Source organism: Sorex araneus, chromosome 11 (assembly GCF_027595985.1).
Source record: "Sorex araneus isolate mSorAra2 chromosome 11, mSorAra2.pri, whole genome shotgun sequence".
Classification (NCBI taxonomy): Eukaryota; Metazoa; Chordata; class Mammalia; order Eulipotyphla; family Soricidae; genus Sorex; species Sorex araneus.
The window spans coordinates 38573630-38592040 of record NC_073312.1 but is presented as its reverse complement, the minus strand read 5'-3'; the positions used below and the strand labels follow the sequence as shown (position 1 = coordinate 38592040).

The 18411-nt window shown below is 49.7% G+C and overlaps 1 protein-coding gene across 1 annotated transcript in view; it reads right to left on the bottom strand.

Moving 5' to 3' along the window:
• Positions 1–15628, bottom strand: part of DRGX (dorsal root ganglia homeobox) — a 35060-nt gene extending 19432 nt beyond the window's left edge. The window contains exons 1-5 of the mRNA XM_004607394.2: positions 15514–15628; positions 11215–11312; positions 10181–10282; positions 7043–7221; positions 6851–6963 (exon numbers count right to left, since the gene is read on the bottom strand). Coding sequence (XP_004607451.1) covers positions 6851–6963; positions 7043–7221; positions 10181–10282; positions 11215–11312; positions 15514–15547 — 526 coding nt within the window. The 5' untranslated portion in view covers positions 15548–15628. The remainder of the gene's footprint in view (positions 1–6850; positions 6964–7042; positions 7222–10180; positions 10283–11214; positions 11313–15513) is intronic.
• Positions 15629–18411: the final 2783 nt, after the last annotated feature.

The window sequence follows — 18411 nt, the reverse complement described above, 5'->3', positions numbered from 1 at the left end:
GGGTTCCAGGAGCACATTCCCTCAATATCCAACACCCCTGCTTGGGTTGCCAGCTCAGAGAGCAGAGAGCCTGTTTTCCTAGAGCACAGAACATATTTTCACAGCACATTCAAAGCAAAAGAATTTTCAGGCAAGACAACACCCTTAAAATAGCCTTAAGAGGGTAGAGATATGAGATTAAGACAGGGATTAAGGCACTTTCCTTGCGTGCAGTCAATCCCCATTCCATCCCTTACACCACATGGTTCCCCAAACACAGTCTCCACACATCTGCATGTGGGTACAGACACGGCCATTGCATTCAGAGGAACAGGGAGATGATTCAGAGGGCTGAGGTACATGCTTTACATTCAGAAGCCCCAGTTTTCATCTCCAGTTCTCTGTGATTCTCTGAGCACTGCTGAGTGCTTCGCCCCAAGAACATCAAAGATCAGGGAGATAGTCCAGAGGGTTTTAGTGCATCTTTGCATGAGGGAGTCAACAGGTTCAAACCCAGGTATCACCTGGTCCCTTGAGCACCACTGGGAATGATCCCCAAGCACTGACTAGGGAGTAGTTTCTGAGTACTGGTCAGTATGACCCCACCCCAAAAACACATTTAAGTGTTTAAAGTTTTCAAGGGATATCACTTAAGGGAACTCAGCAAATTCCTCATCAATCCTCCATCTTAGAGAAGTGACCATTATGACAATGAAGTTGGAAATGATCACTCTTGACAAGATCTGAGTGCTGAGAGTAAGTAAAGGAACAGATATAATGACTTTCCGTGCCTATACTGCAAACCATAATGCCCAGAAGGAAAGAGAGAAAAAAAATTCCTTGCCATGGAGTCACACTGGGGCAGGGGGTGAGTATAGAGGAGGTGGCAGGAAGGAAGCTGGTGACATTGGTGATGAGAAATGTACACTGGTGAAGGGATGGGTATTGGAACATTGTACGACTAACACTCAATTAAGAACAACTTTGTAACTGTGTATCTCATGGTGATTCAATAAACAACAACAAAACAATCCTCCAGCTATCCCACAAACTGCTCTGGAGGTTCTCTCATGAGTTCTCAGGCAAGGATTCACATCCCTCAGAACAATGCCGAGCACCAAGGCCCAGAAGCTCCATTACAGGGGAGAGCATTACTTGCTCTCGCCTGTAATGCTGCCTGAGGGTTGCAGGGCAGAGCCCCAGAAACGCCAGCTGCATGATCGTGGTGACCCAGAAGCACTGAGCCTGCTGGGGCATGCGAGCTCCCCACACCAGGCAGGGTCTATGCAGCCCCAGGGGGCCCAACGTCTGTCCTTCTACCCTGGTCTAGAGGATGGAGTCAGAGAGCCTCAACAGGATACTTATTGTCTTACCCCAGGGCTGTATATCCCAGTAGGACCCCTTCCCGCAAAGCCTGGGAGGAGACACAAGCACTAATTTGGGTGTGGAAGCTTAAATTCATTCTAACTCATGAGCATACCTTGTCTTACTATGTTTTGCTTTATTACCTTTTGCAGGTTTTTTCACAAATGGAAAATTTGTCGGGGGCAGCCTTATGGGGGCGCATATTAGACTACAACATAGTATAAACATGGCTGTTATGAGCCCTGGAAAACCAAAACAGGCCCGTGATTAGTTTCATTGTCCGGAACGGAGTCCATGGGATCTCTGAGGCGGGTCCCTACTTTATCAGCCAGTCGCTGCAGGCGTCTGGGCAGGAGGTCACCGGGCTGGAAGGGGCTGTTGCACTCAGCTCTCCTCGGAACTCTGCTAGTGAGTACAGACCCCCCTACTCCAGAACCCAAGCCTAGTGTGGCTCAGAGCTGTTTCTGTGTGTTCAGCAGAGGCAGGTGAGCACCCAAGGCCCTCCCAAGCAGCAGCCACAGAAAGGAATGAATAAACATTTTGTGGAACAATGGCCCTGCTGAAATCCTGAGGACAGCAGCCTGGGCCTTAATGAAGACCTAGTTGAATAAGCAGCCACCTTCCCTGGGTCTCGATTTCTTGTTGGTGCAAAGAAAGATGTGCTGAGACTCCAGGAAGGGCACCCACCAGCCCCCGCCTTCAGGAAGCTCCTCCCAGCAGGCTGGTACAGTCCCACTGGCCTTTGAACCCTGTGAGGCAAAGCTCTGGGCCCAGACGAGAGTTCTGCTCAGCCGTCAGTTCTGCTAGAATCTGGTTATGCAGTCAACTGTGTAGGTGAAGTTAAATTGAGACCCTGTGCCAGCTCAGGGACCCTGGCACACATAAGGCCATAGAAAGTTGAAGTGGGTCCTCTGGTGCATCCAAGAGCCCAGAACTTGGGGCAGCCTGGGAGAGGGAAGTGTACACTTCCAGTGCCAGAAAGCGTGTGGGTCCCAAACCACTTAGCAAACGTTTCACAAAGCCATGAAGCTTTGAACTTCAAGAGTCTTTTGAACCTGACAGGGTATATGTACTTCCAAAGACCCGGATCCTGCTTCAGAGGCCTGGAGACCTGGAGACCCATCCACCCCCATCCTGCCAGCCCATCTGCAGCATCTGTCAAGAAAGCTCCCTGAACTGGAGAAGGTCTTACTGATCTCCAGCTCCAGATACCCCCTGCAGTTTGAACAGAAAGATTGCCCAACCTAGATCAACCCTAACTCAGAGCCATTCTGGCTCCACCTCCTCTCCACAGGGCACCTCAGGAGCCTGCTCCACCCCCATGGACAGGGGTATATAGAACAGGACTGCTGCTCTCCGGAGCAGCTCAGAGGGTTTCAACCATGACTCCGTGTCCTCTCTTTGCAACACAAGTGAGATTGCAAGAAAGAAGGGAAGAGGGAATGGAAGAGGAGTTGAAGGGAGGAGAGGGAAATCATAGGGAGGGAAGGGGTGTGGAGGGAAGGGGAAGGGAAGGCAGGATGGGGAGGGGAAGGGAGGGGGAGATGAAGGGAAGGGGAGAGGAGGGGAGGAAAGGAAGGGGAGGGGAGGGAAGGAAAGGGGAGGGGTGGGAAGGGGAGGAAAGGGAAGGGGAGGGGAGTGAAGAACAAAGGAAGAAGGAAGAAGAAAGAAAGAAAAAAAGAAAGAAGGAAAGAAAGAAAAAAAGAAAGAAAGAAGGAAAGAAAGAAAGAAAGAAAGAAAGAAAGAAAGAAAGAAAGAAAGAAAGAAAGAAAGAAAGAAAGAAAGGAAAGAAAGAAAGAAAGAAAGAAAGAAAGAAGAAGGGAGGGAGGGAGGGAGGAGGGAGGAAGGAAGGAAGGAAGGAAGGAAGAAGAAAGAAAGAAAGAAAGAAAGAAAGAAAGAAAGAAAGAAAGAAAGAAAGAAAGAAAGAAAGAAAGAAAGAAAGAAAGAAAGAAGGAAGGAAGGAAGGAAGGAAGGAAGGAAGGAAGGAAGGAAGAAGAAAGAAAGAAAGAAAGAAAGAAAGAAAGAAAGAAAGAAAGAAAGAAAGAAAGAAAGAAGGAAGGAAGGAAGGAAGGAAGGAAGGAAGGAAGGAAGGAAGGAAGGAAGGAAGGAAGGGAGAGAGAGAGAGAGAGAAAGAAGAAAGAAAGAAAGAAAGAAAGAAAGAAAGAAAGAAAGAAAGAAAGAAAGAAAGAAAGAAAGAAAGAAAGAAAGAAAGAAAGAAAGAAAGAAAGAAAGAAAGTTAGTTCAAGGAGGTGAGCCAGGAATAGTGGGCGAGAGAAACCCCTGGGCTTGGGGGAGGGTGGAGGCCTGAGCAGGCAGAACACAGAAACAGAAAAAGCAAAAGGTGAGGAAGGGAAAGCTTCCTCACAGAAGTCAGGCCCCAGCTGCTCTGGCCAAATATGGGCTGGTATGGCCCAAAGAGTTGGGAGCATATTCCAAAGACGGGGCTATTTCCAATGAAAATCCAGAATTCTGGCTTCTGGAAAGTCCACAGCTCTGGCAATGCTACCCCCATGTGGCCACTGGGTCAGTCAACTGGCTGGAGCAAGTTGACCCATGCTGCATGGACAAACATCCCCCGATCCACCCTCCCCCCCATCTGCCAGCCTGAAACTGATAGTGCCCCCAGCACACTCTTTCGTAGCTGCTCCTCCAGTGCACCTGCTCCTTTTCCCTAATTCCTCTCCAAAGTGGGAAACACAAGCAGTACTTGTCTCATGAAAAGTGAGCAAGGGATCACTGGTGGACAGGGCAATACCTACACAGGCTTGCTTCACACCTCACCTGCCCGGCTCGGAAGCAAGAGAGCAGTCACCTGCCCAGAGCACCCCACCCCATCTGTGCAGTGAGCCCCCACTTAGCTTCGACGTAGGCTCTGGAAACTGCTGCTTTTAAGCAAAATGATTCACCAGTAGGAGCTGGAGAGATACTCCAGGGATTAAGGCACTGACTTTGCATGGAGTTAACTCAGTTTGAACCCCAACACTGCTTATGGTTCCCCCAAACACTGTCGTGAGTGATCTCTGAGCACAGAGCCAGGAGTCAACTTGAGCACTGCCACATGTGGTCCCCCAAAACACCTCCATAATAAAAATAAACAGTGTCTAAGGGAAGCAGGTCCTCAAGTAATCGGAGATTTTTTTGTCATCAGCTTTCTAATTAAATGACAACTGAGTCAGGGGATGTTATTCGGGAACTTGCTACAGTAAAGAAGCATTTCTTTTTTGAGGGGTGCTCCTAATCAGTTCTCAAGAGACCCTGGGACCAATCCCAGAAAAACTCCCGGAGATGTTTCTGTCATCAATGAGGCACTGCCGGCAGCGCTTTCTTCCAGCAATGCTGCCATTCTGGCAGTGCTAGCAGGGAGGTCACATGGGCCAGGCAATTGTATTGGGGTCCCACACAAGTAAAGCACATGCCTCCAATCCTCCCTTCTGTCTCCCTGGGCAGAAAGGGCTTCTTACATGGACATGCACAAACAAGCACTGCTCTGAACTCAGAGACATGCCCTGACTGGGGAGCGCACATAATTTCTGTCACCTCTGCAGACTCCTGTGACAAGAACTGAGCAAAGGCAAAAGTCTATGAGGCCAGAGAGAGAGAGAGATAAGGCACTTTGCCCTGCCTGTGGCCGATATTGGTTCAATTCCAGCCCCCTCATGTGGTCCCCTGAGAAATGCCAGGGGTCAATCCTGAACACAGATCAGGACTAGCACCCACGCATTTCCAGGGAGGTGGCCCCACAGGGCAGAGTCCTGTATGGAACCTGGTCAGGGAAAACAAGGAAAGGGCAGGGAAGGGCATGCTGGTGGGGGAAGGAGAGCCAAGCAGACAGCCAACACCCTGTCCCTTCAGTTCTGCCTCCATCCTGGACCCAGGCCTGGGACAATAGCCCCTGAGGCACCTCATGCTGTCCTGACCTCCCAGCAGCCCGAGCCCTTCCACACCACAGGCTCTGCAAGGGTTTAGCTCAACTACCAGAAGCCCACTCGGGCTGACAAGACACAACATGTGTGGGACAAGGCGGTATTCAACACAGGGGCGTCTTCTCAGTTCAGCTGCCCCTCACTTGGGCCAAGGATTTGACAAATAGACAGACAGACCTGCATCTCTCTAAGACCAAAGCCACCATGATTTCCTTCTGGAATTTCTCCCAAGGGGGACTCCTCCTCTAGTGCCCTATCAGCCTATTGCATGCTGTGACCGAACCCCAAGCAACTGGGCTCTCTATGGTCCAGGGGGCCCAGACCCTGGCAGGAAGGAAGAATTAGGGGCTCCGGAGGACCCACAGTGAATGGAGCTAGACTTGCTCAGCCATGTCACCTGAGCTCAGGGCTTCCCCTGGGCTTCACCCAACCACCAGGCAGGTGGCCGGGGCCCCAGCTTGTTTGTACAGTGAACGTCCAACTGCAAGAATGTGGTGTTCAGAACCGTCAATCAGGCTGCCTGTTACCCTTCATCTGGTCCCTGAGCACTCTGCTTTGGGCACCCAGCACCTGGCCATTCTCCGCATTGATCTCCTCCCTCCTGGCACTCCGGTATGCTGCTCCCATGTGTGACAAGTGACGAGGTGCCCTTGTCTCCCTTCAGGAGACAAATAGTCCATCATATCTTCATTTAGCCTCTGGAAATCACAGGTACAATGCAGCTTGTGTATGTTGTGTGTGACTGAGGTGAATGTGTGTGTGAGAGAGAGAGATAGAGAGAGAGAAAGAGAGAGAGAGAGAATAGACTTCTATCTCCTGCTGGAGTCCTAAAACCCCTAAGATAGAATAAGTAGGGGTACTCTGGCCCCCACTGCCTCCCCCACACAGACACAGACACAAACACACAGAACTTTAGACTCCTGACCAAAGAAGCCCACAGGGACCATTACTCCTCACTCCCCCAGACCCTGCTCTTGGCCAGCACAACTGCCCAGCCCCACCACCACAGGGAGGAGCTTGGGAGCCATAAATTAAGAGATACTGGGTGGACCCATTCACCCACAGGGTGTCCCAGAAATCCTCAAGGGATTGCCACACAACAGTTCCTCTCTGGGCCTGACAAGACAACCCTACTGGTTTCCTTCCTTCAAACAACTGCTCTTGAATCTTGGGGATCCATAAACACTTGGAATTCAGACCCCTGGTATCAGGGGTCAGATGGAAGAGCCTGCCAAGCAGAGGGAGAGGAACAATTGCCCCTCCCCACTCACCCAGGCAACTTACAACCATCCTGGGAGAAGGGGGTCATTGCTGAACCCACCATGCATGGTTCAATCACCTGGTGGACAAGCCCCTGCCCGGCACTGGGTACTTATGATCTCTAACTACATTCTTCAGTTGAGTAGGGCTCAAACAAGAGAGGCTGGGGATGAGATGCTGCTCGTGACTGCAGTCTGGATGGACAGAGGCAGAAGGGAACTCAGCAGCTCCAGGTGAATGGAGTGGTTGGGCCCACAGACCATGAGACCATGAGACCTCCAGTTCCCCTGGCAAATGCGTCCAGCCTGCTGAGCTAAACTCACCTTTCAGGGAAGCGACATGTGACAGGGCCTGGGCATATGTGGCTGTATTCAGGAGCGTTCCGGGCAAGCAGGAGGGGAAGAAAGGTCCTGTGGGACCCACCGTTCGTCCCAGACTGGCAGAGAAGGAAAAATCACGTAAGCTCTCCGTCAGGTGTGCCCAGCCCTCCGTACGCATGACTCCGCCTGCCTCACCTCTGCTGAGCATCCAGCACCTCCTTCTTGCTCCGGGCCTGGTCCCCAGGGGGTGGGGAATTGATGTTTCTGACAGGCGGCGGGGTCACCTCTGCCATGGGCTCCTTGGCTCCTGGCTCCTGGTCAGATGCTCCTCGCTCTGTTTTCCTCCATTTGGCCCTTCGATTCTGGAACCAAACCTGCGCCCCCAAGGAAATAACGTGGACATGGAGTGAGCAAGTCAGATGGGAGGAAGGTACCAGAACTCAAAACCCAATGCCTGGACCTCACTGTCTGCATTTAGGATTCACTATGGGAGTGCATAGTCTCCTCTCTCCAAACCATCCAGAAAAACCCTATTCTCCCCCTGCAGTTTCAGACCATGGATGGGGGCTACGGAGACCATATAGGATGCTAGGGAGCCAACCCAGGCTAGGCACATGCAAGGCAAGTGTCGTACCCACTCTACTATCCCCCCAGCCCCAGGATATCCATTTTTTTTAATGTGTGGTAAATCATAGACAATATCTATATGTATAGTGGGGCAAAAGAAGAAATTCTGTTTTTCCTGTTCAGGGGAAGAGGTGTCACTTGTAAAATCACTTGATAATAAAATATCATCCTGTGAGGAAACACACCACTCTGTCAGAAATACCCCTTCACCACCGCAGCACATTCTACCAAACACCTGAAGGAGTCTGGCCTCCTAACTGTGACCGAATCCTGAAATCATGGAGAAAAGCCCAGGACCAACAATTCAGGACTTCCCTTACAGATGCCAACTAGATCTGTCTGGATTTCAGAGTCTGGACCCTGGGAAATCTGGTTTAGAAACAGTTGCAACCCTAAAAGAGAGGTTGTTCTATTAGCCCCAATTTACAGATGAAACCCAGAATTTGATTAATGTGCCCAAGGTCATTCAGGGGTAAGGGGCAGAACCAGAATTTGCAGCCCAGGAATTTGGCTAGAGGTCACGATTCAAATGGTTTGGGGTAGTAATAGTGGCGGCTCCCAAGCATCATTAGGAAGATTAACACAGAGATGCATGAAAAAACACTGACTATAGTGCCTGGTGCACAGCTATCAATCACTTGGTAAGCATCAGCTGGTGCTGTCATCTCTGCCATCTTTGGGTTAGGAAGAGGCTTATGATTCACCTGTGCTAAGAACCTTATTGAGACTAGTATGTCTATTTAAATCTTGGGAAGCAACCGTTTATTTGCAGAAAGACAACCTCATGGAAACCAATAGCCTAAATCAGAGAGTTTCCAGAGATCAGTGAAATCTTGCTTCTTTTTCTCCATGTCTTCCTTTTCTGGCTTAAAAAGCAAAACAACAACAATAACCAAAAAAAAAAAAAAAACCACTCTTGGCTAGACCTTCCTTTTATTCCCCAGGGCTTTCTCTCCTCCTGCCAGCACTGGCCCAGGAGAGAGAGCCTGAGTCTCCAGGCTGAAGCCTCTGCCAGTTCACCCCACTTCTGAATTTTTATTCTCCTTTAACTGGATTTCTTTCTTTTTTTTTTAAATCTAGTTGGCTTTTAATTGCACATATCAGCAACCATTGAATAATGATTTTATCTATATTCTAAATTTAGGGCAGTTAAATGCAAAGCAAAATGCAGACACTTTCTTGCGTCTTAATTGAATGAAGGTCACAGCTATAACAACATTTAATTGAGCTATTTTTCATTATCATATTTTAATGACTTTGCACTGACAGTTCGCCTGCTTCTGAGGAAAGAGCATGATGGAGTCGTTTATTTCCCTATTTAGTTATTGTTTGACAACATCAGCTTCGATTAAGACCCTGCTTTATAGAACATTAATCATATTTGAATGAGCAAGGGGTATAAATGTAAACACATCTCCCTTCCCGCCACCAGAGCCCAGTCCCCACACGAGGCTCACTCCACCAGCGCTTTCCAGCCATTGTGTGTTTGCATAATAGCCAACAACAGCCGGAACAACAATTCCCTGCTCTAATTGTCACCACCCCTATCTCACCCTTGCACCTTTCAGGGAGAAGTTATGATCTTCCACTTCTGAATGCTCAATAATTGTGTCATTTATCTCAATTTGCAGTTCAGTCTTTAGGCAGCTATTGGCAAGCTGGCATTAAAAAAAGAAAGGATAGACGGCATCCTGGCCAAAGGAGATTTTCATTTCCAAATAATAATCAGTTTAATTTGCCGGCATATGACCAATGATTCATGTTCAGATTTAATAATCAGGATCACATAATCTGATTATAGGGGAAATAATTTGTTTACAACCCCCAATTTACTGCTCAGAATTCCATTATCTCTCTTCAGCCATTGGTTTTTAAGAGATACTAACATGACCCAGGGGAACCGAAAGCAAACTATTATATTTCCTACAATTAGATCTTTGCATAGTCTTAACCCCAAGCCCCTACATAAAAAAGAACAGAAACAGCATGGAGGAAACCCCATAAATAAAATGAATATATAATTGTGCTCAAAGAATAGCTCGCCCGGAGAGGCGGCGCTGCAAATCTGTTCCTCCTGCGCTCAGGCACATCTGCTGGGCTCAACGGGTTTGTGCACTTAAACGTAATCACCGTGTGGCTTCTCAAAAGAAATCCTGCTTAGAAATGGTCACCGTGGGCCACGCTCGGCTCTGAGGCAGACTTCGCGCTGCTGCCGTTTAAAGATTTTTAAATTGCACATGTTCTTCAGATTCACTTCACTGAAAGACTCTGCGTGCCGGGGAAAAGTTGGACATGATGCAATTTCTGGAAAGCAGATCCTACCCTGTTTCCCATCTGAAAACGCGGTTCTCTGCAATTGACCGGCCTTACCCAGAGCGGTCAGAGCTGCTTGGAGAATAGCATCTCAGCTCTTTTTTTTTTTTTTCCAAAGCAAGGAAATGGATGTGCATTGATGTAATTTAGTACCTTAGAGACGCGGACAAATTAGTGTAGAACATTATCACTAGTTAATTATGAATGACCGATTAATCAACCTAATCTAATATTCCACATTATGTTGATGTTATTAAAGTGCATCATGAAAATGACAGATAGTCTTCATTTGCTTTCTTTGGCCAAATGTGCACTCTGCAGTCATGATGTCAAAAAAAAAAAAGTTTGCCAGTTTTAATATCAGAGAGTTAAATAATTAAAAAGAAGGTTTACCTGCACTCTGGCTTCTGTGAGGTTTATTTTCATAGCTAGCTCTTCTCTGGTGAAGACATCAGGATAGTGCGTTTGGGCAAAAACTGCTTCCAGAGCTTCCAGCTGGTAAAGGAAAAAAATGTTTACTGGTGAGAGGCTGTGGCTAGGTGAGAGGAAGCAGATGCATATTGCAAATTTGCTGTGAGTGGCAGAGGAAGTAGTTTCACAGAGAAAATAAGGTGGGGGGGGGGCGGGAATGAGGAGAGAGAGCTCTTTGAAAAGATCCCACAGAATTAAAATTTCAACCGCTGAGGACTTAGGAGCTGAGACTTACTCAAAACCTCAGTGTTCCCTCAAGAAACAGAAATAAGTCAAGGGAGATGCAAATGCTTATATGCTTTTCCACTTAAATACAAGAACAGGAATGAAAATCTAAGTGTGGTCTTATGAATTAAAGCAATCTACTGAGCTTTCAGCATGGAGCATAAGAGAACAGAAACAGCTTGCAGTGTCCCGGTTATGTGAGCGTCACAGAAACTATCTGAGAGCGTTTGAGTCACTTTCTGGATTAATACAGTAAACTGCAGGAGTAGGAAACACCCAAGGGAAGAGCCCAAGTTCAGGAACTAAAATGTCAGGATTCCAGTGGCAGCCCTTTAGCTAATGGGTAATAGCACCTTGTACAAATCGGTCTATTCCTTGGGTCCTGGTTTTCTTATCTCTCTACTGGGGATTAGAACATCTGACCTGCCTTCTTCAAAGGGTTATTTCAAGGTTCAAACGATATTGCTGATATGAAAATGCTCCCCAAACCATCAACTTAAGGCAAATGGGAGCAGATCGTTATGCTTCTTCACTTGCTATCTGAGACCATAAGGTCAAAGTCATCTGCTCTCTCCCAGGATTCCTTGAGACTTAAATTGTTTGAGAAAACAGAAAGGTTCAGTTGACATCATCAGTTGACCTTATTTTAAAAGATTAAAAACTGCTCAAACTCAGCTCCTGTCTCTATCTCTCTCTATCTCTGTCTCTCTCTCTTTTCCTCCCATCATTACCTGCTGCAGAGTAAATGTGGTCCGGTTCCTGCGCTGTTTTCTACGTAGAAACCCATCGTCAAAATCTCCCGTAGAGTGGTTGCCAAAGGGTGCAGTACCTGTTGGAGGCAAACTAGATCAGCCTGAGTAGAGGCTGTTCTCACCCCAAGACACACACTTGCCTCAGAGGGACCCACTCATCAGTCCCAGAAAGAGCTCCGTCTACCCAAAAGAATTCTCTCCACTCCTTTTATATAGACAAGGCCCATCTTTTGGACTCATTCACGCCTTCTCTCTTCTAATAGTCCTCAACTTCAGCCCAACGACGCTAAATTCATAGTCTGGATGGCAACCTCATATCCCAAGACCAAGTCCAAGTCTGCTTCTCATGAAATTCTAGACTCTGAGTCTGGGTCACTGACTCGAACTAGGGTTGGAAACGACCTGCCAGCTCCCAGCTGCATCTCTGTCATAGCCCCAGTTCTCATCCTGTAGAAATCACTGTCTCCCTTGAATGCCCTGGGAGTTTACTTTCCTGTTTCTATAACACAATAAAGGTTAAGGCTGAGCTGGGAAAGGATCAAAAACAGGGAGTGCTTTGTCATGGCATTCTTCTAGAAATTCAGGACACAGGAGGTAAGAAGTTTATAAATGAATATTAATTACCCGTGGTCACAGCTCATCAGCACCATAGTGGTTCTGTTATAGAGATGTCATTTAGCAAGAGATCTGCACCTCTATCAGCTGCTCTGAATTCCAAGCAGACTTCTCAAAGGGCAGCCCACCCTCTGGCCAGCCTCCCACTTCCCTGAGAAGGAAAAAAGTGGGGTGCAGTTTTCTTACCACTATCTTCCCTGCAGCCTCCGAAGCTTGTCTATAAGCCAGAATAGAGTTTGGCCCCAAATGTGCATTTAGAGCATTTTCCAAATGTGCACCATTTACTTGACAGTCCACAATGGCTTCTTAGGAAAACAAATGAGCAGGTTCCCATTAGCCCGTGAATACTGAACCTGACATGGGCTGTAATCTCAGAATCACTGTATATTTGGCCATATACACTGACAACCACACTGTCCAGACATTGTTCCTCAGAAGGGCCTCTGTCCCAGAGGATCATTTGAGCGCTCAAAAATCCTGTAGAGTGAAGGGAGAAAGACCCTCCTACTGACACACTATTCCTTTTTGCCACAATACCTCTTTACCTCTTTGCTAAAACCTTCCCTTCTGACATCCAAATTAATTCTTCTCCAAAACTCCAGTTCAAAATATTTCTCTTTAGCTCATTGGAAACTTAATCGGAAACTTAAAAGGACTGTCTCAAAGCAATCTCATTTTCATTATTTTAAGGGAACCGAAAATGCCTCCTTCTGAAACAAAGCCCTTGACTCTGAGAAAGGAAACAGTCTCTGCACTCCCTCACCACAAGCAATGTTCTTGTACCTGCTTGTCCCTATTTGTTTCACAATGTGCACACTTTGCATCTCTAAGTGAAGTCATGTGACAAGTGGAACCCTAAAAAAGGCTGATGGTTCATGGAATTAGTAAACACTAAGATGGGCAACCTAACAGAAAAGAGGAAATTATGAGAGATGTCTTTTACTTGAAAAATAAATAATGTATGACTGAAATGCAAACACGAAAGTTTGTAAGTATGTAACTATACTTCATCGTGATTCACTAATAATAAATAAATAAATAAATAAAAATAATGGATCTATATTGCTATAAAAATGTTAAACCTTGCTAATAATTAAAAAAAAGAGGAATGGGCTAATATTTTCACGTTTTATAAGGGAAAAGTAGAGTCTAATGATAATACTCCAGATAGACAAGAGTACAATAAAATGAGTGCTCGTTCATTGTTTACAGGAATGTCAATTGGCACAGCTTTAGTATAGGGTAATTTAGCAATATCTATCAAAACTTTAAGTGTACACACAGGTATTAAATCTATGAATATATGTATAATGTGTGCCAAACTAGAGAGAGAGGGATGTTCCCAGAAATGTAATAATAGGGGGGAAAACTGGAAACAAGTCAAGTGCTCATTGGTAGACACTTTCTCCACCACATATAATGGAATACTACACAACTGTTTAAAAGAAATCAGTGTAGATTTGTAAACTCTGATGGGGAGCAATCCCCTAAAATATATACTACGCTGTGAAAAAAAAGAAAAAGTCTTGAACATGTAGTTGAGGGGTAGAATACTTAACTGCAAAGTCCCAAATGGTGTGGCAGAATGATCTCAGCACAGACACAAGTAAAGGCAAATGCATATTTTTCTTAAAGGAATTATAAAAACCAACAATAAAAATATTTTTTTAGAGAAAGAAGCATAGCTAGACAATTTCCTTTTCAATGTTTAGATTCTTTCCACGTGAATTCCCTAAGTAGGTAAGTCTATGTCTTACTTTTTAATTTAATCTTTAAAATGATGTGAGTAGCTAAATTAGGAACCACATTCTCCTCTCTTCCTTATTCCTCTCTAGATTAATAGAAAATAAGACAATTTAAAACAGAGAGGCTGTAAGGAGACATCAGATACCAAAGATCTTTTCCACTTCCGCAGCCACCAAAGTAAAACAAAATCCCTTTCCCAAAACTGGCTTGGAAACACATCTGCAAGGGGATGCAAAGCTCCTCAAAGTGACATTTCCTGAGCTCCTGGGCTCCAGGTGACAGCAATCAGAATTAGCATCAAGCTGGCACTTCCCTCAGGGGTGGGGAGGAAAGGGTGGTGGCTGTGTGTAGCCATAGCCGAGAGCAATGTTCAGCCCTGTGCCTAGAAAATTGTGCCAGGAGTCTCCCAAATGACCTGTGCAGCCCATGTCGCACACAGGCCTTTCGCTGAAGCCACATGGGCAGCTCATCACCTGCTGCTACATGCCCAAAATGGACACTCCCTACTATGACCAGAAGAAAGGGGAGCCAGGAGTCAGTCACTCCAAAGAGAAGTTCAGAGGTCTGTCCACTGAGAAAGAAGGGGGGTCCTCTCCAGTCCTGGGGTACAAGGTCAAGAGACACACCTCTCAGACCTTTTCAGAAAAGGCATCAGCACATGGGGATGGCTTTCCTCAATGCCCTTTTTCTGAAGCCCAACTGTACTAAAAGATCCCACAGAGAAAACAAAAACAAACTTTCTGATATCCCCCAGGGGCACAGACCAGCTGCAGCACAGCTGGGGGTCCAGGGAAGCCAAGGCAGAGTGGCCAGTACCTCGCACTGGCTCAGGTCCCCAGTGTCACACCCCTTTTTGTCCTTGTCCCACCCCACGCTCTTCCTTGGGCTTCTCCGCCTCCCAGAATTCTCTTCACAAATAAACCACAGGGATGGGTTGCCCAGAACACATCTCTCTCTGCTGCTGCCACCACAGTTATGAAAGTCCTGGAGGCTTCTGGCTGAGACTGTTGTTGGGAGGGAGATGCCCGTCAAAGGTGGTTCTACACACATGTGCCTGCCTGCTGTACCCTGCTCCTCTCCCACGTGGAGGACCCAGCCCAGAAATGTACTTAGGGGCGAGAGGGGGACACCAGAGATGCTGGATTCCCCCTTGCCAACAACCTAGTCTCCCCACTAACAATCCTGCTCAGAGACCACACTAGATAGCCAAAGGAGAAAAAAAAAATTTTTTTTCAAAGCAAATTTCAAACTGTTCAAAGCCCCCAAGCCCTGGCCACTGGGTGATCCCTAGGGACTGGGGAGTGCTTGGCAGTTGGGGTCAGGAGACCAATGACTCACAGAATATGAGTCATGCCAGGACATTCTGGCGGTGGAGTACAGGGCCACCTGGCACTGAGAGGTGGGGGGCATGGAAGCCCTGAATCAACGCTGTTAATGCCTGTCCCCCCACCCCTCAAGTCCTGCCCTGCGCCCCAGTGAGAGCAGCCCCCGGAGACCAGTTGCCCAGGGCGCTCGCGATGACGGCTCAGGACCACTCCGGCCACTCCCTGGTCCGCTGTGGCTTTTCGGGGATGTTTGCAAAACACCGTGAAAGATTGATGTGGTCCCCTGGGCGGGGGAGCCCCGATTAAAGGCGTGACACCAGCATCTGTGCTGGGAGCACCAGGCTGGTCCCCGCGGCACGCATCGCCCGAGGCCCGGCCGGCCCAGACGGAGAAGGGAGGTGGGAGGCAGGTGGCGACGGCGCGGGAGGCTTGGAGCGGGACGCGGGGAGGGGGCCCGGGGTGCCCCTACCCACCGCCCCGCGGCTGGCCTCTCCAGGGGAGGAAACCCAACCGCAGGCCAGACCTGCTGCTCCCCGGCCCTTCTCGGCTGATGCCGGCCTTTCGCCACGGCGGCGGGCGCAGCGCTACTCACCCTCTAGCTGCGGCGGACAGTGGAAATAAAACATCGCCGACGGCCGGAGAGGCTGGACAGCCGGGTCGCGGGAGGGCGGCCGCCAGCCGGACAGGCGTGCGTAGCTCTGGCCTGGCTGCAAAGCAAGCGTCGATAGAGCCTAAGTCTCGCTCTCCCAGCGCCGGGCCCCGGCCCTGGAGCGCACCCGGCACTGCCCTCCTGGAAAAACCTTCAGCCCGAGGTCGGGACTGGAGGGGAGGGAGCTGCGGCCACCCAAGCTTGCACCCTCCCCAGACCCCCAGCGCCCAGGGCAGCTCCGGGTTGGGGTCCACTTCCCGAGCGGCGCGGAACCCCTAAGCCGTCACCCACACCCAACCCACGCAGTTTGGTTCGCGGCTCTCGGGGCTCCGGGCTGCCAGCGCGGCACCCCGGGAGTGGGGTCCGGCGAGCGCTCAGGTCATCTGTGCGGTCAGAAAGCCCCCCGGCCGGCCCGGGAGGCAGCGGAGCCTTAAGGCCGGGCGCCCCGGGGCCGCGCGGGTGGGTCGGCAGCCGCGCGTACCTCGGTGGGCTGCGGGCGAGGACGGCCGGAGCGCGATCGGCTCCGGTGCGCTCGCCGGGCTCGGCTGGAGGCGGGCGGGGCTCGGCGCGGCTGGCGCCCGCAGGACCACAAAAGTGAGTCGAGAAGTGGCCAGATGTCTTGCTGTCTGTCTACAGCGCGCGCCGCCGCTCAGCACTCGCCTTTATAATCTCACGCATAATTGGCCTTAATCTGATTATTTCCAGCGCTGTCTACAGCGAGTAACTTGGATAGGTCTATTGGGCCTTACAAATGGCCCACGTGGTGTAAAAAAAAAAAAAATCCGTCATTTCTCAGCAAACATCGGGAATGTTTATTTCCTCCTTTCTTTTAAAAGAGAATAGACACGAACGTCGCTACCAACACCCTCCCCTTCCCCAAAGGCATTATTTTCTCAACATCACCCCACCCCCCGACTCCAGTCCCCTCGGACTCAAACCTTCTTTCTTCGCGAGAGCCTGGCTTTGGACTCGCCCTCGTCAGAGGCCTGGCGACTCCCGGGCTGCAAATCGACAAAGCGCTGCTAATTGTCGCCGCCGGATGGGTTTTGGGGGGACTCTTTGCACACGGCTTTCCTTTCCAAGCGACCGTACAAAAGGAAAGTTTGATTTTGTTCTCAGCAAGGGGTCCCTGAATTTATGTTCTCTTCTCCATGCAAATGATATGCGGTGGGACCCTTCGCAATTACTTTTAAAATGCATCCGAGGCAGACACTCAGCCGAGAGAGACCGCCCTTCCCTCTGCCTGGGTGAAAATTAAACTCTAAAGTACCGGGCTGAAATTTTCAAGTCAGGGGCGCAGGATTGGATCAAATCACATAAACTGCAAAAAAAGCAAGTCTAATGGTGCATAATTGGTTCTGTAATAGCATTACACCAGGATAATAGCCCGTTACGGCCCCCTGCACTATTAAGTGCTTCCCTGGCGGAAAGCCTTTATGATATTAAAGGGGGAATATAATGATATTTTGGTTATTAAATGCGTGTAATTAATTTATGCACCACTGAAAATAAAGTTGGTATTATGACCCACTCAAGATGCATCAGAAGATGCAAGTCAGACAACTGTTGATAAGTTCTGGTGTCTGTGTTTCGTCTAGACTGCTGATTTTATTTTGGGACGATGGCTTCTTGGACAGACTGCATAAATTGAATATTTTATAAACATTCTAATACCGCTTTCGGGAGCGAGGCAGTGGGTCGGGTCCCCGCACCGCCCGGGGATCCGGCTTTGATCTTAAAGACACAGCGCGTTGCAAACAAAAGATCTGGCGTGCCCACACGTGGACACCGCCCCGGACGAGGCGAGTGGAGGGCAAGCGCGCGGGGACCCCGACCCGTTCCGGGACGCCGCTGGCCAAAGCACCGGGAGGAAGATGCGGCTCGGCTCGAGCAGAGGCAAGTCGGGGCGCGGAGCCCCTCGGCGGCCCCTCCTGGACTCAGCCAGCCTAGGCGCGGGGAGTCGGCCGGCCACGCGGCCGCAAACTCCCGTTTTTCCGAGCAGGGGAGCGGGTCGCGCCAGTGCCTTCAGGGCCCCGGGACTCCGCGAGTCCAGGAGGCCCGCCCCGGCTGGCTGCATCCCTGCAGGTCTGGGAGGAGGGTGTGGCGGCAGGCGCGGTCGGAGGGGCAGTTGAAAACAAGATTTCCTGGAGGGACTGGAGCCACGGAAGGCGACCCTCTCCCAATCGAGGCCAAGAGGCTCTGCACGCGCACTCGGTCTCGGCTCCCTGGAGCCCTTTGCAAGTGCAGGCGGCTCTCTTAACTTTCCCGAGTTTGCCAGAGGGAGGGAGGGACCCCAGGGGTCCCAACTGCCCGGGGCGGCGGGTCCCTGCTGAAACAAGGTGAGAGGAGCACTCGGACCGGCCCAGCCAAGATGCTGTGGACGCGCCTGAGTTGTCTAAAAGGGAACCCTCGGCACCAGGACATCGGCTCCTCTTGATCCCCGAACCCAAAGAGGCCCAAGCCCAGTCTCAGCTCCCCGTCCCTGGCTTCTGCCAAAGCAAGTTCTGATCAAGACCCAGAGAGGTCCGCGGGGCTGGACCTACACCTGGCTCGCCCGCTGCGCTTGGTCAGCGCCTCCAGGCTGGTCAGAACCCTGGACAGAGGCAACTGTCCCTTTGCCCGGCCGCCGAACGGGCAAAGGATCTGTCAGACTGGGGAGATGCCTTCTAGGGTCCAGAGCTTTTCCCGCGGCCGAAACCGCCTCGCGCGCTGGTGGGATTCCAGGCTTTGGAGGGGGCCGACCTCGATCCTCTCCCGAGGAAACCCTGCCAAAGTTGCTCGGGACGCGTGCTCGGCTCTCTCAGAACTCGGTTCCGCAGCCCAGAGCGCGGCTCCAGCACC